Source organism: Paroedura picta, chromosome 5 (assembly GCF_049243985.1).
Source record: "Paroedura picta isolate Pp20150507F chromosome 5, Ppicta_v3.0, whole genome shotgun sequence".
Classification (NCBI taxonomy): Eukaryota; Metazoa; Chordata; class Lepidosauria; order Squamata; family Gekkonidae; genus Paroedura; species Paroedura picta.
In genome coordinates, this window is record NC_135373.1 from 38,033,162 (window position 1) to 38,057,843 (window position 24,682).

Here is a 24,682-nt window from a genome sequence, read left to right on the forward strand (position 1 = left end):
GGATGGGGCCTGTGTGTAATCCAGGAGCACAAGGTTTGTGGTTTCATGTATCTGCCTTTCTCCGGGATCATTCACATTCTTCTGGTCCAAGTTATTTCATATGGAGCTTTTTAGGACAAATAAATATCACATTTCATGAATGGCTACAGTGATTCAATCAAGGTAACATTCCAATTTCTGAAAAAAGAATTGGAACAAAAATGTTCATTTGGGGAGTTTAAAACCCATCAGATGTCATTGTTTCTAGAGCTTTTTAGAAGGGAGGGAAACATCCTTTTGAGGCCTCCCTCCCTTCCACAAAACAAGGGTCAATGAGGTCATGACTATTCTGGGCTGGGGGCTTGAGAGACCCAAAGCCATAGCAGATCAAGGCTTGGAGCCTGTCCTTCTAGATCTGATTCTATATGGTGTTCAAGCACCACCCACCCATGTGTATACAGGTACACACACAGTCCAGGGTCCTTGAAAAAAATAAATATATAATTTATATACTGCCCCTCCCTGTTGGATGCAGTAGTTAACATTTTAAAGCAATTCAATGTAATAATCAAGCCATGCAGTAATAAAATACGCTCCTTCACACAACTGCCTCCTGTTGTTCCTCTCTGTGGAGATTAATCAGGGTTCGGAGGGGTTCTTATAGGCGGATGTTTCCAACTGGTGCTGCCAACTGGTATTTCCGGTTGGGGCTTTCCTTCACTTCTGTCGGCGCTTGGCATTTCCCAGCATGTGCCTCTGAGCCTGCGCGCAATGTCCTATTGTTTAAAAAAACACCACAAAAGCGCCCCTGGGCATGTGCAAAGTGCACGTGCGGCTACTTCCAACCCCGGGCAGCCCTGGCACCCTCGTAAGCATTCGCCACGAGCTTCTAGGAGCGACGGGCCGCTGGAGTCCCCGTGGCCGGGCCAGCCAAGGCAGCACTGCCGCGGCTTCCGCCGCCCTCCAGCGCTCCGCCTCTTCCCTTCCTCTTCCCGGGTCGGCGGCCCAGAGAGGCCCGCTCGCCTCCCTCCCGGCTCCGGCGCGGCATGGCGGTGGCGGTGGCGCGGCAGCTGCCTCTGGTGGTGATCCTGGGGGCGACGGGCACCGGCAAGTCCCGCCTGGCGCTGCAGCTCGGCCTCCGGCTGGGCGGCGAGATCATCAGCGCGGACTCCATGCAGGTAGGGCGGCGCGCGCGCCCATCCTCGGAGCACGTGCAGAGCGCCGGTCGGCCGGGGGCTTCAGGGCGCGGGCTCTGCGGAGAGCGCCCACCTGAGCCCCTGTTGGGTGCCTTCCAGGTCGGCGCCGAGCTAGTGCCGGCCGGAGACCCTGGGAAACCGAGGGCTGTGCAGCAGCAGCAGCAGGTCCTTTCCTCTGCCGGACCGACTCTGCTCCGCCAGGCTGCGCGGACAGCGCGCGCCTCCCCTGCAAAGGGCCTGCAGGCTTTGGCCGGGCCGGGAGGTCTCCGGAAGGCTCAGCAACCCGGCTAATTCGCTCTCCCAAATCTACCGCCGGGCAATTTCATTGGGTGCGTTCGAATATGACGAGCGAGTAAGAGACGGAATTGCCTTACGCCTCTTCTCTCCCCCGACCCCCCACCGGTACTTTCCAAAATCGCTTGAGGCTGCCTTTGTGGAAAAGGAGAGGTCAGAAAGAGATGATGGATTCCCAATGCGACCATGCTGTTGATTTGCATGGGGAAAACACCACAGGAGATCATAGATGCTTTGGTGCAGGGGTAGTCAACCTGTGGTCCTCCAGATGTCTATGGACTACAATTCCCATGAGCCCTTGCCAGCAAATGCTGGCAGGGGCTGATGGGAATTGTAGTCCATGGACATCTGGAGGACCACAGGTTGACTACCCCTGCTTTGGTGCACTGAGATCCCTGCCCTCTGCAAGCTCTGTTCCCAAATCTCCAGGAGTTTCTCCACCTCAATATGGCAATCTTACGCTTCTATCAGGGGGGGGGGGGGGAGCTGGCAACAGTACTCCTCTTCTGCTGGAAGACCAGCCAGTGGAGTGACAGCAGGCAGGGAGGGCATCTGCTGGGTCTTGGCAGTAGAAAGAGTGACGTGACCCTGGCAAGGTCTTGCAGGCCACTTCCATGGCTAGGTGGAGGACAGTGCCTGCTCACATGATTATTCCATCAAAATTGCAACAAATCTAGACTTTGTCATCTGGCGTAGAAATGGCAGCATCTCCAGGTGTGTGCCGGGTGGTGGTGGTGGTGGATCTCTTCTGGGCTCTTAAATGTCAACAAAACCTTTTCTGATGGAAGAAGGAGCTGGGACAGAAAGAAAAGCTCAACCATGGGAGTCCTAAATGCCAGGGGCAGGGAGGTCTGTTTTGAGTAAGAGATCCCCCCCCCTTTTCCTCTCCTTCCACTCACAGGCCACACACTGAGTGCCAGTTTACACTTTACTGTTTAAACTTCAGACTGGAAAGGGCACAAGTTTTCAGGGCAAAAAGGACTGGCATCAGCCGAGAGTAGCAGCTGCACGTGTGAGGGAATCAGCAGAGAAGCAGCAGTCCGATGGGGGGGGGTGTGTGTGTGTGTGTGTGTGCAAGTCACTCTTCTGTGTGGCATTGCAAGGAAACCCCTGATTCAACATGCATGCGTGCCATTCCTTGTTGACAGCTCCACGCATACTTGCTTCGAAGTGCGGAGATGTCCTTTCTGCTCTTCCCCCCAGGGAGGTGCATGGGGTTGAAGTCTCAAGGTTTGTGCCCTGATTCTTCGAGAGGAGGTAGAACAGACAGTGTAAGAAACACACCCACCCACTCACGCGCCTTTGTATCTTAACAGTTACAGTGAGGAGCACAAAGAGGACAGTGGTGCTCTCAGCATTCTGAACTCCGCTTTCTGGACTGAAAGGTCGCCTTCACGAGGCACACACTGGGGCAGGCTTCCTCTGGGAGCAAGCAACAGGGCCGGAGGAGCTCCCCCTGACCCCCGCTTGTCTGCAGAGCCCTCTCAGAGCGGCTTAGCAGATGTTTTCTTCACATTCGGGCCCTTTGTGTGAGGGCACTGCCAGGGTCTGTAGATAAGACAGCACTGAAGAGGGTTGTGTGGGCGAGGATGAATGATGGAGCTCAGACAAAGAACGCGCCCATAAGTGGAACAATGGACCCTCTTGAGAAGAGCAGTCTCCCGCGGGTGGGGGGGGGGCTTGGCTGCTTTTGGTCCCAGGGCAGAGGGGGACATGGCAACAGTTAAGAAAGAGGAGCAGTTACTTCCCCAAATGATTTCTGCTTGCATGAGAAGGATGGATGCATCGTGTGGAATGAAGTGGCATTTCTCTTCTTCCTCCCATAGTCCTGGGCTGCATTTGTAGCATCAGTACCCACCCCTTGTGGGGACCGTATCCTATGGTGCTGCTCTTTAATGTATTCTTAATCATGCCTTCCCCTTGGGAAGGGGTAGAGAATCAGTTCTCCACTCCCCAAAACAGGTATCCTACATCTTTTTGAGCTTTCGGGCACTTTTTGGGATTTTGAGAAAAGGATAGCAGGTCCCACTACCAGATGGCTAGAGCAGGCTTTCGCAGCCAGGGTTTCCCGAATCGGTGGGAGTTAATTAATTTTTAATATATTTTTTCCAGTTTGTTAAAAATGTATTGGGTACTATGCCCATATTTGGGCATGTCGACCCACCCCTCCCTGAATGGCATAACATGAGTTATCCGAAAACCGGCCAGACTGGAAAACTGTTTAATGATTTTTTTTTAATTTTAGCTGCAGCAAAAAGAAAAGGTCACAGTGGAACTCTTGTTCATCCAAAACCTATGCAAAGAATAGGGCATTAGACAAGGTTTTGTCCATCTCATAGGACTGGCTTAGAGACCTCGATGCATGCAATAATGCAGTAATGCAATAATGCTGTTCCTTCATTTCATCTCCAAGACAACCCAAAGTCTCCAGGCCAGCCCTGGAGTTTCTGGCATAGCATGTGGTCACTGGGTCAGCACTTAACTTCAAGTTTACGCTCTACAGAGTATATTCTCCAAAGTAATCTGGCTTCCACTTGTATCTGATCTTGTTTCCTCAAGGATGTGAAGTTACAGCGACCTAGAATCCTAGTTAAAACAGACTTCCTCAGCATTTCTGGAAGTGCTCTATGAACTGCTTCATTCTAGGTGAAAATGTATCCAGCAAACAACAGAAAGAGAGATCAGACCAAAACCAGTTTCCAATAACTGTATGATCAATTAGAAGGCTGTAGTCATTCCCTTATAGAAGAAGAGTTGATTTTATATCCTGCTTTTCACTACCTAAAGGAGTCTCAAAGCAGCTTCCAATTGCCTTCCCTTCTTCTCCCCACAACAGACACCCTGTGAGGTTGGCAGGGCTGAGAGAGCTCTGCCAGACAGTACTGCTCTGTGAGAACAGCTCTAACAGAATTGTCGCTGGCCCAAGGTCACCTATCTGGCTGCATGCAGATGCGAGGGAATCAAACCCGGCTCTCCAGATTAGAGGCCACCGTTCGTAACCACTACACCAAGATGTCTCTCACCACACCATCCGTACAGTAACCCCCTGTCGTCTTTGGTGGTCTCCCATCCAAATATTAACACGGACTGACCCTGCTTAGCTTCCAAAACTGTGATATCAAGCTAGCCAGGGTCATTCAGATCACAACAGGTGCCCCTTCTTAGGACAAATGGAGCCAGTATGCAAGACCTGCCACCCGCTACTCTGTAAGCTACAGCTGTCCTGGCCAGGCTTCCCAGGAGGTGCCAAGAGATGAGCTGTCCTGCACCCCATCCCATTGCCCCCTTGGCAACTTTTCTGTCCTCCCATTGCCTTTAGGGCATCTCCAAGCCAGGAGTCCTGGGGCAGTAAAGCTGGAAAAGAAAAAGAGAGAAATTCAGGAGGGAAAGATGAACTTGGATATGGGAAAGGATATTGGATATTTTCCTGGGCTCCAAGATCACTGCGGATGGGGACTGCAGCAAAGAAATTAAAAGACGCTTGCTCCTGGGGAGGAAAGCTATGGCAAATCTAGACAGCATCCAAAAAAGCAGAGACATCACCCTGCCAACGAAAGTGCCTCTAGGCTTCTGACATGCATGGCTCAACCACTCAATGTTGCCATTTTGTGGTTGTGCCCACCAACTTGTGTCAGGATTCCAAAAGTGGCCACTGGCTCAAAAAGATTGGGGACCCCTATTGTCACTACCAAAACACCCCCCTGGCTAGTGGAATTTATTTTGCTGTTGGCCCAGGAGAATGACTGTCTTCCTGCCTGCCAGGATTTCAGATGTGGGCAATGACCTATTTACCCATGAACGGGTTCTTGGTTTTTTCCCCCGTCAAGTTCAATAATTTTGACAGGCGGGTCGGAAGAGCATCAAAATGACTCCGGGCCAGGGGCTTCTCGGCTAGGCCTGGGTGCAGGTGCAGGTGGAAAGTACTGCCACGGATCCGGAGCGTCATGAAACAAAACTTCTCCAGTAATCTGTTACCCCAGCCTTCCTTAGGTGCTTGAATCCTCCACTGTTATGTGCCTGAACCTCTTGGCAGTTTCCTTGCCTGGGTCACAGGAATAAATAGTAGCCTTCCCCCTAAGCCTGCTGTCTGCGGTTCTATTCTCAGGCCTGTAATCTGCTTCGAAAAGGTAAATCTTCTCCTGAGAGGGCCCGAGGCCGTTGCTCTGGCCGGCCTCTCCCTTTCCCGTTCTGCAACACTGTGCCCGACCTGCCCAGACGTGATCCTTTGCAACGTCTGTGGGAACACAGGCTGCAATTAATTTCTAATTTCGGCAGCAGGGGCACAGACTTGCCTAGGGAGCTCATCCTGTGGCCCAGATTCATCCTCCCTACAGCGAGGTTGTGGTCATTCGGAGTGACCCAAGGCACACTCTGTCCATGCTCTGGATGGCTCTGTCCGTGGTTGTTGCTTTGTATATTTAGAGCACAGTCTGGGGATGAGTGATTCCCAGGGCTTAGCTAAGCAAGCCACAGTCAATCTCTACCCTCGGCATGGAAAAGAGACTCCGGGTCTGAGCTTTTGGGTGTCCTTAAGGCCGGGCGGTGTTTCCTTGTTTATGTAACTTTGGCTCAGTGGGGGCCTCTGCCCATCCTTTGCTGAGCCGTGTCTGGACGTGCGCATGGAGCAAGTGTGACATTGCCTGACTGCTGAACGTTGAGTCTTAAGCAGGGTTGGGTGACCCTGGGCAGGGCATGTGCCTCTCAGCACTGGGTCATTGGGACAGGTCTCAACCGTTGTATGCAGCGAGGTCTTATAACTGGTGCCTGGATCGTATCCGGCATGGTTCCTTCCCTCCAGCACTGGCAGGGAATGTCTTCAGACAGGACAGACTAGTGTGGAAGGAAGTGGGGGAAACTATTAAATTCTCTTCTCTTGTTTCCGTGGCCCACCAAAAATTACCACCCTGGATCTGCTGGGACACTCATTGGGGCGTGTTCACTAACGGGGTTTCCCAGTGGAGTATGTGTAACTAATCCCTTGAAAGGGGCAGTTTTGGCCATTTTTGAAAGGTCTGCGAGTTTGTCCAGCCAGGCCGGTATCGAAGGTAAAGTTGATGTCTTAAAGTCTCTTGCCTGGGTCATTCTGGCCGCTGTCGTACTGTGGAAGAAGAAGATCTCTGCTTGGCAGGGTAGATTTTCTGGAGCAAAACTCAACAGCATATATTCAGGTTTAAAAGGAAACTTAAAGTTAAGCATTGACAGTAATATCCCATGTGATTTTGCCCAAAATTTTACTATTCCCACCCCCCCAAATTTCTTTTTTTTTAGAATGCACTTTGGCTTTAAGCCTTAAGCCATTATATCTTATCACATGGGGAAATCATACTCATGTTATCATTTTAATTTCATGTTGAGTTGCCAAGAGATAGGAAGCCAGTGATCTGGTAATATAGGAGTCCACATCCCACAATAGAAAATATTGATCTTGATTTACACTTACAAGCTTGTTCATTTTAAAGTGCTTTAATCCACCTTTCTCACTCCTGGTTGAAGTTTTATTTGAAAAGTAGGGGAGTAACTATCTTTCCTGTGTTTCAGAAACAACTCCCTTCTGCAAAAAGGGATTCCCAGAGAGAGGCCTTTCATTTCTGGGGTCGTAATAGCCTTTAATCTTGCAGCCCACCCAAAATCTTGACATCAGGGTATGGTCATAGATTTTTAAATACGCTGGTTATATAGCAGGGGGTTCAAATCCATTATATGCCACCACCACCCCTCCAGTTTATCTGCCCTTGCAAATTGCAGCCTTTCAAACTTTTAAAGCAAACCTTGGTGTGGGGGAGGAATAATACACACCTGCTGAGTAGTTCCTTCCTTGGACAACTCTACCCCAGAACGAAATAAAATCCCTTCATACAGAAGACTAGAGCCTCTTGTGGCGCAGAGGGGTAAGGCAGCAGACATGCAATCTGAAAGCTCTGCCCATGAGGCTGGCAGTTCAATCCCAGCAGCCGGCTCAAGGTTGACTCAGCCTTCTATCCTTCTGAGGTCAGTAAAATGAGTACCCAGCTTGCTGGGGGGTAAAACGGTAATGACTAGGGAAGGCACTGGCAAACCACCCCGTATTGAGTCTGCCATGAAAACGCTAGAGGGCGTCACCCCAAGGGTCAGACATGACTCGGTGCTTGCACAGGGGATACCTTTACCTTTACCTTACAGAAGACTAGCACATTGATAACTGAGACAGCTTATGTTTAATAAACTGCCCTCCATAACACCAGGTTTGGATGTTTTGTTCTTTGTGTGTGTTTTTTTAACAGAGGTGCAGTCCTACCTGCAGCAAGGTGTCACCCTGACCAGACAGTTTTTTCCACCCTGATGGGAACCAGACTCAAGTCTCATGCCAAAATCTCTTTCTGTCTGCCTCTCTCAGGTATACCGAGGACTGGACATAATCACCAACAAAGCTTCCCGGGAAGAACAGGCCCTGTGCAAGCATCACATGATCAGTTTTGTGGACCCCTTGGTGACTGACTACAATGTGGTGGACTTCCGGAACAAAGCCACAGCCCTCATATCCTTTCCTAAGGGGGGGGTGTTCCTCCCCCACTTTGTACAAGTGTGCTGTCAGTGTTACCGCACAGGTTGCAGCTTGCTAAGCAACATTTGCCAGTCAAGCAGAGATGGAGAAAGAACTCTGGGGCTGGTTGTAAGGGAACCAAGGATTGAAACGTGGACAGCACTTATCTTAGAGATGTCAGATATTCATTCATCCATTCATTCATTCATTCATCCATCCATCCATCCATCCATCCATCCATCCATCCATCCATCCATCCATCCATCCATCCATCCATCCATCCATCCATCCATCCATCCATCCATCCATTCATTCATTCATTCATTCATTCATTCATTCATTCATTCATTCATTCGACTTATTACCTGCCACTCCCAGACTGGCTGGTTCATGGTGGGTTACAAGTAAGATCCCCACAATAAAAGCATAAAAAATCCATCCCTTAAAACATCATCATCAGTGGCAGCAAATCTAACCCCCGTGTTCCCCTCCCACTGCCTGTAATTCAACAGACATCTCCCCCCCCCACCCCCTCTGGTCTTATGCCTCAGGGGGATGTGAGGAGTCAGTTAGCTGTTCTAGCTGTATTGAAGAGGGGGCCATGGATGTTAATCGCTCTGGCCTCAATCAAATACCTAGTGGAAGAACTCTTGTTTTGCAGGCCCTGCAGAACTGGGAAAGCTCCTGCAGGGCCCCCCAGGAGCTCATTCTACCAGGCTGGGGCCAGGACCAAGAGAGCCATGTCCTTGGCCGAGGCTAGGCACACCTCTCTTGGGCTGGGAACCACCAACAAATTTGTATCCACAGAAGGAAGGGCCCTGTGGGGGGCATAAGGTGATAGGCAGTCCCTCAGATATCTATTTATTTATTACGTTTGTATGCCACCCTCCCCTGAGGCACAGGGCAGATATGTGGGGTCCAGACCGCAGATGGCCTTAAAGGTCAAAACCTTAAACCTGATCCGGGACACAACCAGCAACCAATGCAGCTGCCTCAGCACCAGCTGGATGTGGGCTCGAGGTCTCTCGGTCTTTCCCCCAGTCTTTCCTTTATCTAGCAGAGGTGGGTAGCAAGTAGTACGTGCACGTAGGCTTCTATTGGAATACTATAATCAGTACTAAGGTTTCTAGTCCTCATTGCAGTTCAAGGGATAACTGAGAAAAAGAAAAGAATCAAAACCGAATCTAAAAGCTTCCCTCCCCCTTTCCTAACTTTTGTAAACTTGTTGGCTTGCATTTTGGGATAGCAATTTATGGACATCAACACTGCCGAACAGTAATACTCTTCATGTAGGGTGGGCTGGAGCCTTCTTTTATAAATGCAGGCACATGTCCTAGGGTTATATTTATAATTTATTCTCTTGATTTGGTTGCTGTTATCCCAGTCCTGGCAATGAAGTCCCTATGTATGTGTGTATCATTTGGCAATACAGGAAGCGGACTGGCTGGCCTCAGAGAAAGGGAAGGGAGATGATAAGAACCAGAGCAGTGTTGTGCTGTTTGACCCCAGGCCCATGTAGTGTCCCCAATGGCTTCTTTGGAAAAAAGGGCAGGAATCTGTTGCATTCTTGACGGTGGTGCACAGGGTGGTTTTGAGGCCGCTCTTGGCGCATCATTTCAGTGGCCCTTGGCTGCCTGGGAGGGCCTTGTTTTCTCAGCCAGCATAGTGAGCAGTGACATGTACAAATCTTCATGCATGCTCCTCAACTTCCTACATCGAAGACCTCTTTGCCAGCAAGAAGGTCCCCATTGTGGTTGGGGGGACCAATTATTATATCGAATCTCTGCTCTGGAAGGTCCTCATTGACCCAGAGGTAAGACCAGGCTGCTTTTGAGGGAGGGAGGTGGCATTTGGGACCGTGGGTGCTTTTACAGCTAGGGAAGGGGCCTCCGAGGGCCCAGGAGGAGAGGCGCTCGGCTGCTTTGAGTGGTGGGGTGGCAGGCCTAACTGAGCAAGATATCCAGGGTAGTAAAGGATTTCATTACGATCCCGCTAGTCCTCAAAGTTTGTCGTGTTTGTGCTAGTGTTCAAGAGTTTGGAAGACACTTTGCTACAGTACTCCTGCTCAACTGATCTAAGATTTTGTGTTTTTTTTTGGGGGGGGGGGGATGTGGATGGGCAGCATATTGAGCAAGAGCATTTTTGTCCCTCTGCATTTTGTAACCTGCCCCTCCCCCAAAGTTTCCAATCCCTACCAAACTGCACCATGCAAATGCCACAGCTGTTGTTTTTTTAAATTATTATTATTATATATATTAACTGTCGTTCTCGGTCCAGCCGGCTTGCAGCAGTTTACAACAGTAAGCATAAGATACAATAAAATCCTCACATTCCCATAAAATTCCCACAACCCCCTAGTCTTACCCCCCCCCCCAAAAGACTCAATGGCCCCTTCAAACCTGTGCCTCGGGGAGGGTGTTCAGAGGAGGGACCCAGCAGATCTTCCATGCCCTGGCCTCAACCAAACGCCTGGTGAAAGAGCTCCATCTTCCAGGCCCTGCGGAATTGTGATAGTTCCAACAGAGCCCAAAGCTCTTCCGGGAGGGCCTTTAAACCTTTTGTTTGTCCTGTCTCACATGCACACCTTCAAGCATGAAACACCTGAGTATTAAACAAAACCTCATCGCCAGATCAACTTGTCCTAATACCTGGCAGGGGCTCATGGGAATTGTACTCCATGGACATCTGGAGGGCCGCAGTTTGACTACCCCTGCCATAGCCTTTCACTTCCCCCCCTTTTCCTCCTTAAGGGTGACACCCCTTTGCACTGTGGGAGGCCCCCCCAGCCCCAGTTTGGCTGCCCCTGCTGTAGTCATACTCTGATAGGGTCGCGCAAATCCTTAACCTAGCAATGGTGCTCAGGGCCCCGTGATTCCTTAAACCGCTCCTGGTAACATCTTGTGTTAAACGTGGTCATCCATTAAAGGGCCTTGTGAGGTAGGGGAGGTTGAATGCCACTTTTGCCCTGCTAAGAAGTAAGAAGCAAGCTAGAGGTTCACCTGCTGGGGAATGGGGCCGTCTAGACAGATGTAGATGCTAACCGGAAACATCTCCTACAGAAGAAGACCCGGCCCCTGGGTCTACGAGAGGGAGAGACTGATCTGAGGGCTGAGCTGGAGAAGTTGGACAGCCAAGAGCTCTATTGCCGCCTGAAAGCGGTAGACCCCAAGATGGCAAGCATGCTCCATCCCCACGATAAGCGCAAAGTGGCCAGGTGAGTCCTTCAAGTTCGTGTCGCAAAAGCTGCCTGCTGGAGGAGGCTAGAGGCCATGTCACCAGCAAGGTGGGAATGCAACAGCCCTTGGCTTGCGCCTGATGTTCAAAGGTATACTGCCTCCAAACACGGAGGCTCTGTTCGGTTGCCAAAATTGGTAGCCACGGCCAGATCTTCCCTCCATGGTTGTGTGCGGCCATCTTTCCACATCGCTGTATCTGAATGCTTTATTTATTATTCATTTATTTATCATTTCAATTTATTGCCCGCCTCTCCCCGAAGGCTCGAGGTGGATTACAACGTCTGACTAAAACCCTCCTTAAAAAAACATCCATAAAAAATAGAACAGATACAAAGACAATCAAAGCCCGGCGGGGATAAAGATGCTTCGGCAAAAACTCATCTCAGCCCTAACAACCTTCCCAATGGTACATTCTGGAGGGGGAGAGCGAGCAGAGGGTCCAGATGGAATTCACTACTGCTACTCCTGGGGGGGGGGGGCATGGTCTTCCTTGCCGCCTGGTCTCAGCCTTCTGAGCTTATGGAAGGCTGAGAGAAAGAAGCACTCTGCCAGGGCCTTGAGGCACACTGGGACTTTTTTGTCTGTTTTGCTCTGGCTTTGTGGGCTCCAGGCCTGGAAGAGACTCCTGGCTGGGTGCAGCAACGTTAGAGGGATGCAGCTGTGATGCTTCTCTCTTTCCTGTCGATCTCTCTGACTTCGGCAAGAAGAATGGAAAGGCCGGGACAGTTCTCTCCTGACCTAGTTTAGGAGCCTCCCCTGCAGGGCTCCTAGGGACCCACCCCTATCCCTGCCCGGGAGGTGAACTGCAGGCCAGTGTGAAGGTTCATGCCCCCACGAAGCAGCAAGGGCTCCCAGACTGGGTCGGGCCATCCAAGGATGGTTTTTTGCTCCAGCTGCTGTGGGAGAAAGTCACCGCACCGGCTGAGCGGCATAGTTTGGCACTGTGGGAAACGGGGTTGCAGCGTGCCTGGGCCTGATGCCTGGGCCCAACTTTCCCAGCCCTGCCTTCCCCCGGGGCCAGGCGGAGAGACGCAGGCCCTGTTCACACGGATTGGAGGAGTATTTAGGAAGGGGCTGAGCCACAGCCAGCTGCCGCAGCCTCTGGACTTTTGGGGGCCCATTGCTGGACACGGAGGGGGAGTTCCTTCCTTCGGCCTCCCAAGCCAGCAGTAGAGGGCGGGGCCTGCTCTCCTCCCCACCCCCTCCCCCAAGGCTGGGGAATTCAGGGCCTGGTGTGCCTGCAGTTTGCGTTAAGCTCCTTGCCAGCGCAGGCCGCCAGCGCTGAGCCACTTAGCCGCTGAAAGTTGTTGCTCTGCGGCAGCACTGCCCACACCATTGGGCAGCGCTGCTGTTCTCTTTGCAGTCCTCGTGTGGCAGGAATTTAGGCTTTTCAGAGCAAGAGGCATTGCACTAAAAATGTGCATGCTGTCAGGTGTGGGAGTCTTTGCGCTTGGCGGTCCTGAATGTGTGGTAACAATTAGGACCGCTGGCGTGAGTGGCATCTGGGAGGGTCCTACTCTTGTGTAGCCTGGAGAGAAAGAATGATTGTTGTCTGCGGCAGGGATCAGGTCAACATTACCAGCATCTGGCCTTGGCTTCCGGGGAAGTTGGTGTAGCCGGTTTGGTGTAGTGGTTAGAAGTGCAGACTTCTAATCTGGCATGTCAGGTTCGATTCTGCGCTCCCCCACATGCAGCCAGCTGGGTGACCTTGGGCTCGCCACGGCACTGAGAAAGCTGTTCTGACCAAGCAGTGATATCAGGGCTGTTTCAGCTTCACCCACCTCACAGGGTGTCTGTTGTGGGGAGAGGAAAGGGAAGGCGACTGTAAGTCGCTTTTGCCTCCTTCGGGTAGGGAAAAGTGGCATATAAGAACCAACTCTTCTTCTTCTTCTTCTTCTTCATAGCTTGGGGTAGAGATCTGCAAAAGCTTGTTGGTGCTCAGCAGTTAGCAGAACCCCAATCAAAAAGGCCTTTGCGGACAGCACAAGCCCATCCCTTCTGTGGCCCTGATTTTTTTTCTTCCATTGCTTTGCTGCCCCTCTGCCCACAGACAGCCCCGCTCATGTGCCCCCCCCCTCCCTGTTTTAAAGCCTGGAAGTCTTCGTAAAAGGCAATGCTCCTAAAACTGTCTGTCTTTCCCTTTCTCAGGAGTTTGCAAGTGTACGAAGACACGGGCTTCACCCACAGCGAGCTGCTGCAGAAGCAGCAGGAAGAGGAAGGCGGGGGCCCATTGGGGGGACCCTTGAAGTATCCCAACCCATGCATCTTATGGCTGTATGCAGAACAGGCAGGTAAAAATGATCAAGGAGTGAAAGTGGCTTCCCTAGCCCCCAGTCCTCCTCCTCAGCGTCTCCACTATCTTCATAAATTCCCCACCCACTCAAAAACACATCCCTCTCCTAACCATGGTAGAATCATAGAATCATAGAGTTGGAAAGGGCCATACAGGCCATCTAGTCCAACCCCCTGCTCAACGCAGGATCAGCCCAAAGTGTTGGTGCTGGAGTACTTTTGTTTTCTTCTAATAATGATGAAGATGATAATGATAATTTTATTTTTATAGCCCACCCTTTCCAGCTGGCTCAGGGCGGGTAACAGCAAGAAGCATGCAAGTAATTAACTGACAAGGATAAACAGTTTTTAAAAATGCAAATACATATTAGTTAAATTATAATATTAAACCATTTCCTTCAAAACCTGACAAAGTGGGAATTAATTTCTGTTGGATGGGTTGGTATTTTGTGGGTGCAGCATTGCTGTTTTGTGAGTCAGGAAGGCCGGCATTCCCGCAGTGTTGATTTCCCGGTCTCAGCCACAGAGCTCTGATTTGTAGGCCCTCTGGAACTGTTGAAGGCCCTGGAGGGTTCTAATCTCACCAGGGAGAGCATTTCACCAGACTGGGGCCAGGACTGAAGAGGCCCTGGTCTTGGCAGTCCAGCCTAGCTTGAGCTCCCCAGAGCTTGGAGGCTAAGCATGATCAGTGGGGGTTAGTACTTGGATGGGAGACCACCAAGAAAGATGGTAAGCCACCTCTGAATGTAGCTTGCCTTGGAAGCCCTCTGGGGAGATTGCAACTTGATAACAGACTGGAGAACCACAGATGTCATGCAGGGATTAAAAGAGAACTCCAGGAGGCTGCTCTGTCTGTTCTTTGTGGAGGGTTCTGTCGGCTGCACGTGAGGCCTGGCCTGCTTTGAGGCCTCAGGAGCTTCAGGGCCCTGCCTCCCCCTGGCACAAGCATAACAGTATTCCGTGTTTTCTCTGAGCGCCTGTCTGCACCTTTCTGGCCACCTTCTCAACCTTCTCTGGCTTCCCTCAGTGCTGGAGGAGAGACTGGATGCTCGTGTGGATGCCATGCTTGCGGCTGGGCTGCTGGAGGAACTGCGAGACTTCCACCGGCAATACAATGAGGAGAAGGTAGCTGGAAGCTGGTGAGTGACCCTCCCTCCGTCCCTCCCCCATGGCCTAGCTTAGGGAGCCTTCCTGCAGATAGGAGTGCAGGTGTGAGACTTTGGAAAGCAGAGAGGCTCCCTGTTGGATGGAGACTCCCTGCACAAGAGAGACTCAATGGGGAGGGAGCTGTGGCTCAGTGGGAAGTGCCTCTGCTTTGCGTGCAGGTGGTCCCGGGTTCAATCCCCGGCTGCTCCAGTTGAAAAGGACCAGGCTGTAGGTGATGTGAAAGACCTCCGTCTGAGACCCTGGAGAGCCACTGCTAGTCTGAGTAGACAAAACTCGCCGTAATGGGCCAAGGGTCCATCCGTGATGGGCCAAGGGTCCATCTAGGCAGGCATTCCCTATTGCCTTTTCCAGTCTTAGGACTGTGCTTCTCACTCCTTTCCCTCTACTGTGTAGAAGTTAAGCTTTCCCTGGCACCGGGGGTGGGGGTGGGGGGGAGCTGTGAGCGGCTTCACTCACTTCGTTTTTGTGTCTCGGAGGATGCTGCCGCAGGAGCAGGGACGGAAAATGAGGACACCCTTGTCTCTCCCCTCCCAAACCTTCCCTTCCAGCACAGTCAGTCCAGTGGAAGCTGTCAGAGCAAGCATCTGAGACCTGGAAACATGGCTGTAGCGGGGGGGGGGGGGGACACATAAAATACGGGGACAGCAGAGTGGGCCAAGTTGCTCCCTGCCAATGCACCTTTTCCTTCTTTACTGCTAGATCACTCCTGAAATGCGCCCCCTGTTGGTGTGGCATTATGCCTGTAGCCACGGGAAAGGATGAAAGTCGATCGATCCACAAATATCCCAAGACCAAAGAATGATCAACTGCAGGCGTTTCAATGTCTCATTTGTCCAACAGACCCAGGTAAAGCCAAAAGGGGTTCTGGATGCCCAATATCCCAGTTTCATATCACAGTCCTTCTTCAGTGGCTTGTGCCTCTGGCCTTATATCCCAAAGAATTCCAAGTCTCCTTTGTAGAGATTCTCTCAAAATGCTCATAGCATTCAAAGGCTTTAGGCTCAGTCGATAAGGGGAGGATCCCCTGGTAGATTTCTTAGTGACAAATGAGACACGGAGAATTTTTCACACTAAGTAAGACTGTATTGACACGCCTCCATTCGATCATTCTGTACTATTATGCCTGGCTGGTCTGGTGGCTCTGTGGATGGGGATGTTTTTGCACACTCCCCCAGTGTCTTGATCAACCTGCTTTGGAACTCTTCTTCTCCTTCCTCAGCCAGGATTACCAGCATGGCATATTCCAGTCCATCGGTTTCAAGGAATTTCACAAATTCCTGATCACGGAGGGCAAGTGCCCGGAGGAGCAGAGCAAGAAGCTGTTAAACCAAGGCAAGAGCTGGCTTGGGGGGGGAGGGGTGAGCAGGTAAGGGCAGCTCTCGGTGTTTTTATTTCATAGCCAGGGAGGAAATGAGCACAAAATCTCCCAGAACTTTCACAGAAGCCACGGGATCTTTTGAGGGAGGCCCTGCTAACCCAACGAGGGTAAATCTGCAGGCTGAATTCTGCTTACGCAGTATCTCTTGGCCACTAGACCTCTCCTTCAAAGCTCTTCTCAGAACAAATGACAGCGTGTCTTTCAAGCTGCTGGCCCTCATGACCCATACCCAGGGCCTTTTCCCACTTCAGTGCTAGCAGCCTGCAGTTCAAGACGCTACCTGAATTCCCTGCTAACAACTGCTGTTTCCCCCTCTTCCCTGATCCATTATTTCAGGAATCGAGGCCCTGAAGTTGGTCACCAGGCGATACGCCCGCCAGCAGAACAAATGGGTCCGGAACCGTTTCTTAAGACGTAAGTGCCTCTTCCCTGCTTCAGCATCCCTTGGCCAGAGAGAGCAGCGGGGAAGCAGGTTTCGCTCCCCATCTCTGCTTCCTGCAGAGGGCCCCATCTCTGCTTCCTGCAGAGGGCCGTACTCTTTGCTTGCTTCGCTACCTTGTCTCCTCTATTTCTCCTCAACAAGGTTTGAGCCCAAGCAGGACTTTGCTTTGGAAGCTGCTTTCTGCCAGAGCTCGAACCTTGTGCTATGAATAAAGATTGGGCCTTGGCCCTGCATGGCCCCAGATCCCCTGATCTTGGAAACCAAGCAGGGTCAGTCCTGGCATGGGAGACCTCCAAGGAAGTCCAGGGCTGCAACTCAGAAGAAGGCCATGGCTAACCACCTCTGAACGGCTTGCTTTGAAGACCCTGCAAGTTTGCCATGAGCCAGTGCCAACATGGTGGCGCTTTCCACCACCAGTAAAGATTGGAGTGCCTCTGAGCGAGTGCAGAGTGCCTTCCTCTTCCTTACTGAGTAACAACCACCACCCTGGGCAGAGGATTTGGCATCCTGAGAGGTTGGGACCCCCAACTTCAGCCATAACTCTGATCTCAGATCACCAAGGCTCCTAGCTAGAATCATAGAATAACAAAGTTGGAATGGACCTCCTGGGTCATCTAGTCCAACCCCCTGCACTATGCAGGACACTCACAGCCCTATCGCTCATCCACTGTAACCTGCCCCCCCCCCCCCGACGCTCACAGAATCAGCCTCTCCGTCAGATGGCTACCCAGCCTCTGTTTAAAAATCTCCAAAGATGGAGAACTCACCACCTCTTGAGGCAGCCTGTTCCACTGAGAAACTTTCCAGGACCTGGCTGCTTACTGCCTTTCAGCCCAGAAGAACCCAAAAAACACCTGGTAGTGTGGTCTGTTCCTACAGGATGTGTCCCTGGAACACAGGATTCGACTTTGCCAGGCCCAGAGCATTGCTGTGTTTTAGTCCAGAGGCTGCCTGGCCTCGAATAAGGGGCTGGCTCGGCCCACCAAGCCCAATTCCTGCTCTCCTCTGAACGAGACCTCTCCCCCTGCCATGGCTCCTGCCTTTTCCCCAAGCCGGAGCAGAAGGCCCGCCTGGCAGCTGCCCTTCCATATCCGATTGGCTCGCCGTGTTGGCTCTGGCGGGGAGCCAGCAGGACTTCCCTGGCTTCCTCCCGGCTTGGAGCAGAGCCAGGGCTGGCAGCTGGGAGCCCAGCGCCTGATGAAAGGCTCCTGGTGGGGTCAGGAGAAGGGCGGGGGAAGCTGTGCAGAAACCTGAGGAAGGAAAGGGAGTCTTTTTCTTTTTGGAAGGATCGAAGAGTCTTTTCGCCGGCCAGCTGTACGGCACCCTGTGCTCACCTTTCACTGAGCAGCCGACAGGTGTGCCTCGGGTTGGGTTTTGTGGTCCTGGTAGTAATCGGCATCACCTGCTCAGAGGTTGGCACCCAGCCCCTCTCGGGACGCCTTTTGTCCCAACTGCTGTTGAACTTGGGCCAGGCAGCTGACAGGTGAGAGCAGTGTTTGGCACCCAAATCCATAGGAGCCACCAGCTGGCTCCTGTGGACATGTCCTATGGGCCCAGCCCTCCCTGCTTCTCCAGCATAGCCTTTGGCAAACCGATTCCAATCCTTGCGTTGGGGGAGACAGGGTTTAAACATTATCCAAGCATCTGGACCTCAGATTTCGAGATCGAGTCACGATCCAGTGCATTGTTTCAAACGGAGAGCTCTTGCAGGTGCGATTCTGAAATAGACCCCTCCCTTGCAAGTTATCTTCGCTGCTCTCTGGCCCCTGTTCGCACTGGGATCTCCACCCCCCCCCCCCCGAGTTAGCAAAGCTGCTATTGTTAATTTGTCCGAGGCAGAGCGTGGCCTTGAGTGCATGGCCCCAGCTAGCCCCATCTCATCTTGTCTCAGGAGCTAAGCAGGATTGGTTGGCCCTGGTTGGTTCTCGGATGGGAGATCACCAAGGAAGTCCAGGGCTGCCTGGACCACCTGGTTGTGTCTTGCCTTGAAAGCCCTATAGGGTCACCATCTGTTGGCGATGACTCGATGGCACTTTCTCGTGAAGGGTCAGGTGAGCACCTCAGCTTTCCTGTCCCTAGGGCTCTCCATTCCGTCAGCCTTTGCTTTGCTTCTCAGAAGTGTCTATGGGTAGGACTGAGTCTCAGAAGAATAGCTTGTCTCGGAGTGACTCCTAATATCTCTGCTGTCCTTCCTCCATGGCAAGACGCAGATTTTGGAATCTTGTTGACCTCCAGTGTTTCCTTCTCTGTCCAGGCCCGGGACCCAACGCTCCCCTTGTGTATGGCTTGGAAGTCACTGACCTTTCTCGGTGGGAGGAGAAAGTGCTGGAACCAGCCACCCAGATTGTGGACAGCTTTCTCCAGGTAATGAAGAGGCACCTGGATATGAACCAAGGAGTGAAGGGGAAAGGGGAAGGGGGTGGTGTTTTCCAGGCCAACACATGACTGTGAGCTTTTGGACCTTGTGGCTGGGGAATTTGGGAAGCTGATGGGAATAGAAAGGTAGCTTTATCGAAGCTGAGGGGAGGGTCAGCTGTCCCAATTGTCAAGATTAGCATGATCCTCACAGAACCGCATGCCTTCTGCAAAAACCAGATATTCTTTGATGCCTGAGGGTGTGTAGAATTATGATAATTTTATATTTTATAACCCGACCTTCCCTAGTTGGCTCCGGGCGGGTAACACTGTGTGTTCAAAGAGTCAGTACAGAATGACATATATAAAAAGATTTATCCGTTTTGAAATTGTGTTAAAAACCACTTCCTCTTCAGTTAAAAATCATTTCTGAGGATCTTAGACAGTGTTAGATGGATTTGATTGGGTGGGTGGGTGGGTTGTCAAGCAGGGAGACCAGCCTCTGTTTGGCATTATTGCTGGCCTCAACCGTAGGCCTGGTGGAGCAGCTCTCCCCTACAGAACTGTTGAAGGTCCTGGAGGTCCCTGATCTCACCAGGCAGAGTGTTCTACCAGGTCGGGGCCAGGGCCCTGGTTGAGGCCAGTCTTACCTCTTTGGGGCCCGGGCCCTGGGTGAATCCAGTCTTACCTCTTTGGGGCCCGGGCCCTGGGTGAATCCAGTCTTACCTCTTTGGGGCCCGGGCCCTGGGTGAATCCAGTCTTACCTCTTTGGGGCCAGGGCCCTGGTTTAGGCCAGTCTTACTTCTTTGGGGCCAGGGACCGTGATTTTTATTGCTTGATCCTAAATCTCTTTGATGAGCCTCTTGTGGCGCAGAGTGGTAAGGCAGCCGTCTGACAGCTTTGCCCATAAGGCTGGGAGTTCAATCCCAGCAGCCGGCTCAAGGTTGACTCAGCCTTCCATCCTTCCGAGGTCGGTAAAATGAGTACCCAGCTTGCTGGGGGGTAAACGGTTATGACTGGGGAAGGCACTGGCAAACCACCCCGTATTGAGTCTGCCAAGAAAACGCTAGAGGGCGTCACCCCAAGGGTCAGACATGACTCGGTGCTTGCACAGGGGATACCTTTACCTTTACCTTTAAATCTCTTTGAGGGGCATAGGTAGTCCCATAGAGGCACTCTTATTATTTATGGACCTGGCATTGCATAACACCAATGTTGGAGAGAGGCTATTTTATCTCCCTCATGTCTCAGGATGGGATGAAGGTTAGAAGGGGTGCGAGCATTCCCGTATCTCCCACCCCTTTGTTTAGACCACCTGCTCCCACCAACATACTTCCCCTGTCCCCCAATTACTCCAACATGCTATACTGAATCTGTTACTATTAAAGCCATACTATCCAAGGTAGGCCGCATAATCTCTCTCTCTCTCTCTCTCTCTCTCTCTCTCTCACACACACACACACACACACACACACACACACACACACACACACACACACAGAATCTGAGCCTTCCCAACCAGCATCGCCTGTATCTGATGAGGCTTCAGCTATAAAATGTGCTTCCTCAGCCTCTTGATCACAGCATCCAGACACTGTCCTGACAGAGAGAGGGCTGTTCTAGAGGCTTGTTCAATGTGATGTGTCGCTGAGATCCATCAGAATGCATCAGGGCAGGAGGCAGTGCTGGCAGCTTTGGTAGAAATTCCTCACTGGAGACAGGGATCCAGCTAAAGGGAGAGGGGAGGTGGCCCTTTAAGGAATGCCCTTTAAGGAATGCCACAGCAAGAGAGTCTGAAGTCTCCTGTCTCTGCTCCCTCACAAAGGGCCGGCAACCTTTGGTGGAGCCCATCAAAATAGAAGGCGAGCCAGAAGAGAACAAGCGGAGAGGCCACGAGTGTGCAGTGTGCAACAGAATCATCATTGGGGACCGAGAATGGAAAGGTGAGGTTTGCAGCTGGGGGGAATGAAAAGGTCATTCTTAAACAGGCTGGTTAGAATCGAGGGTGGGGTTGAAGTCTACTGGGCACAGCTTGGCACAAGTTGATCACTGGGCACAGCTCTTGCAAACAAAGAAGAAGAAGAAGAGTTGGTTCTTCTCTGCCGCTTTTCCCTACCCGAAGGAGGCTCAAAGCGGCTTACAGTCGCCTTCCCTTTCCTCTCCCCACAACAGACACCCTGTGGGGTGGGTGAGGCTGAGAGAGCCCTGATATCACTGCCCGGTCAGAACAGTTTTATCAGCACCGTGGCAAGCCCAAGGTCACCCAGCTGGTTGCATGTGAGGGAGCGCAGAATCGAACCCGGCATGCCAGATTAGAAGTCCGCACTCCTAACCACTACACCAAACTGGCTCTTGCTGGTGCCACGTGTTCATTGTTTACAACTGGGATGTAACAGCAGCCAGGAGCAAGCCTAGCCATAAGCAGCCATCTGCTGTTTCTTCCTCCTTTCCTGTCCTATCATTCCCTCTTCTCACATGATGTAGCAGCAAAAGCTCTCCCCTCCCTAGCCAAAGGAGCCAGGAGACAGACCTTGCTTGCTGTGTTACTATAGTTTTTTCAAGTATCTGAGAGCCTCATATTATTAGTGTTTATTACATTTCTAAACCGCCCTTCCGAGGTCAGATCAGGGCAGTGTACGTACATAATCATACGTGATCCCCTCTGCTGACTGATGTGGTACATTCCATCCTCACTCCATACATGTGTCGGCCAGGGGCATAATCCTGACTCTCTTTTGCTGGGTAATGCCCAGGACCGGAAGCATTTTAAAAAATGCGCAGGGAGTTTAATTGCACGGATGATTTGCACAGCTTGAAGCTTGGAAAGCAGCAATTCTATTGTTTTCCTCTTGTTCCAACTTCTTCTCAGGTGTATGCCTGCCGTGTGTGTGTTTGTTTTCGAAAATGATATCCTTTATTCAGTTTTTTTTTTTTTTTTTTTTACAAATCAGTCTCCTGAATGGCTCTCTGTGTGATATCTTTTTCGGCAGCTCACATAAAATCCAAGTCCCATCTTTTCCACTTGAGGAAATTGCTAAGATCGCAGTTGGAGCCCCACTTGCCAAAATGCCGGAGCAGCGACACAGAGACTCCTCAAACCTGCACCGAAGCATCAGCAGGGAACTTGGAAGCCTGCAAAACGTAGCCCAGTCATCAGTGGGGGCTCTCACATTTTGGCCAGATTTGGGCAGGAGTCCACCTTCATCACACAAACAAATGGAGAATCTAACCTGTCTGGGATCGCTAGCCTGAAAGTCGCAAGCTATTTTGTCTCCAGCCAGGAATAGGCTGCAAAGAATCAAGCTGACACTGGTTTGAATATGTTGGTGCCAGTTTATCTTTCTACTTTCATTTTAAAGATCATCGGTGGCTGTATTTTTGTATTGTAAAGCCATTAACAGTGCCTTTAGACTCTGAGGCCTCTATGTCTGCAAGAGCACGGGAAGCCAAAAGGCCCCTTCTGGGACATACACACAGAGTAGTGAACACCCACACAGCATGGTGATGTGGACCATGAGTTCTTTCCATCACCACCACTCCACATCTTCTACTTTATAAGCATCTGTTCTCAAACATGGACAAATGGTGGCCCAGGAGGCAAATCAAGCCCACAGGAGATGTTTCTTCTGGCCCTCAAGCTACCCCGTGCCTGCTTAGGGCATCCACCTGCCAGAAAGCTGAAGCACTGGTTATCAGGCCAAAATATAGTTCAACAGCTTGAGGGATGCTGAGAGCAGCAGCATGGGCCCCATCTGCATCTCTGCCCGCTTTCAAGGGCTCCGAGTTAGATGCCAGCTCTGTGCTGGAAACAGAGCCAGCCTTCAACTTGGAGCCCTCAGAAGTAGGGGGAGATCAAAATGTGGCTCTGAGGCCCAAAACGTTTCCCATGGTGCAGCTCTTGGGTGGCTTTGTGTGTTCCCGTGAGGTAAAATTGAGATAAAACCACAGCAAAAAACAATATTCTGTGTTGTCATTCATGCTTTGAAGGGCTATATCTTGGTTCAGGAATGGGGGGAGGGTTTTTTTTGGGGGGGCTAACACGGAAAACTTAATGGGAGACACCCCATTTGTTCAGTCACCACAAGTTGATCACAATAGCTACCCTTTGTGTATGGCAGCCTTTCTCAACATTTTTACTGTTGAGAAACCCCTGAAACATTGCTCAGGCTTTGAGAAGTGACACGATGGTGCAGAATATGGTTGGGAAGCACAGCTATGTACATGCCCACCAGGGCCCCTCCTCCCCACCCCTTCCAGGTCCATGACTGGCCGTTTGGGGGTGAGGGGGGAGGCATCTCACCTGATAAGTGTTTAACACATTTAAAAATGTTCAAACATTAACTCCTACTCACTCAGGAAACCCTTCCATGGCCGTCATGTTACCCCAGGTTGAGAAAGACTGATGTGGAGATTTTAAGGGGTCTTTTTGGCACAGGGTGGTAAGGCAGCCGACATGCTGCCTGAAACTCTGCCTATGAGGCTAGGAGTTCGATCCCAGCAGCTGGCTCAAGGTTGACTCAGCCTTCCGTCCTTCCGAGGTCGGTAAAATGAATACCCAGCTTGCTGGGGGGGGGGGGGTAAAACGGTAATGACTGGGGAAGGCACTGGCAAACCACCCTGTATTGAGTCTGCCAAGAAAACGCTAGAGGGGGTCACCCCAAGGGTCAGACATGACTTGGTGCTTGCACAGGGGATACCTTTACCTTTACCTAAAATAGAGTCCAATAGCACCTTTAAGACCAACAAAGATTTATTAAAGGCGGTAAGCATCACTGGACTGGTCCGTGTTTCCCCGTGTGCCACTTTAAAATGGCCCAGCCGTTCAAAACATACAATTGGCTGCCGTCAAAGGCAGCAGTGTCTCTACTCAGACTGGCAGCTGCTCTTCAGGGTTCCAGCCAGAGGTCTTTCACATTGCCTCCTATCAGATCTTTGAACTGCAGATGGCAGGAATTGAACCTGGGAAGGTCTGCACGGAAAGCAGAGTTTCTTTCCCCCTGAGCCACAGATCCTTGGGATGCTTGCTCCGAGGGGAATGCCTGCCTGTGATCGGATTCCTCCCCTGTGGGCTGCTGGCAGCTTTACAGCCTCAAGACATTCCTGCGGCTGCCAGAGAAATGCATTAATGGGGCGGAGGAAGGAGAAGCAGCCCCTTGGGACTCGGCTCATTTTCACGGAGGCATCTGCAAAGAGAACGGGGTGGAGGGGTGGAGAGGCAGGTTGTGGTGCTCTGCCCGTTGCTCTGTATTGTGCTTCTGGAGAATGTCATGGTGGTTGCAGTTGATGGAGGGGCTGCAGTTCGGGAAACAAAGTGGAATGGCTATCCAAAGTGGAAAGGGGGCAGGCTTCTCTGTTGGGATTAAGAGCATAATTGGCCCTATGCTGAGACCTGGAGATGAAGGTTGTTGTTGCTGTTGAAGTCGTGTCCGACCCATCGCGAACCCATGGACAATGATCCTGTCCTCTACCATTCCTCGAAGTCCATTTAAGTTTGCACCAACTGCTTCAGTGACTCCATCCAGCCACTTCATTCTCTGTCGTCCCCTTCTTCTTTTGCCCTCAATCACCAGCATTAGGCTCTTCTCCAGGGAGTCCTTCCTTCTCATGAGGTGGCCAAAGTATTTGAGTTTCATGGAGATGATGATAACAAAGTAGAAATACATACAGGAAGATCTGTGCAAACGAGAAGGAAAAAATGTGGTTCAAATCCTTCAAATTTCAGAAGAATTCATTTTGACTAATGTAATTTGGTCTTATATTTCCACTGTGGAGGTCAAGCTGAGCCAGAAGAAAAGTTTCTGGTCTTCAATACCTTTAAAGATA

General features: G+C 51.2%; 1 protein-coding gene and 1 non-coding gene across 3 annotated transcripts; both read left to right on the forward strand.

Moving 5' to 3' along the window:
• Positions 1 to 919: 919 nt before the first annotated feature.
• On the forward strand, positions 920 to 23,065 carry TRIT1 (tRNA isopentenyltransferase 1). 2 transcript variants are annotated; one of them, XM_077337304.1, is made up of 11 exons: positions 920 to 1,157; positions 7,843 to 7,982; positions 9,703 to 9,802; positions 11,049 to 11,203; positions 13,374 to 13,516; positions 14,545 to 14,656; positions 15,904 to 16,016; positions 16,399 to 16,476; positions 18,759 to 18,868; positions 20,685 to 20,802; positions 21,850 to 23,065. In XM_077337304.1, exons 1-11 carry the CDS (start codon positions 1,026 to 1,028, stop codon positions 22,002 to 22,004), a joined length of 1,356 nt encoding a protein of 451 aa, XP_077193419.1. In that variant the 5' UTR covers positions 920 to 1,025; the 3' UTR covers positions 22,005 to 23,065. The 2 variants fall into 2 exon arrangements, with proteins under 2 accessions (XP_077193419.1, XP_077193420.1); XM_077337305.1 differs by lacking the exon at positions 920 to 1,157 and adding an exon at positions 7,032 to 7,111.
• On the forward strand, positions 14,801 to 14,873 carry TRNAA-UGC (transfer RNA alanine (anticodon UGC)). The gene has a single exon. It is a non-coding gene; the product is annotated as a tRNA-Ala (tRNA).
• Positions 23,066 to 24,682: the final 1,617 nt, after the last annotated feature.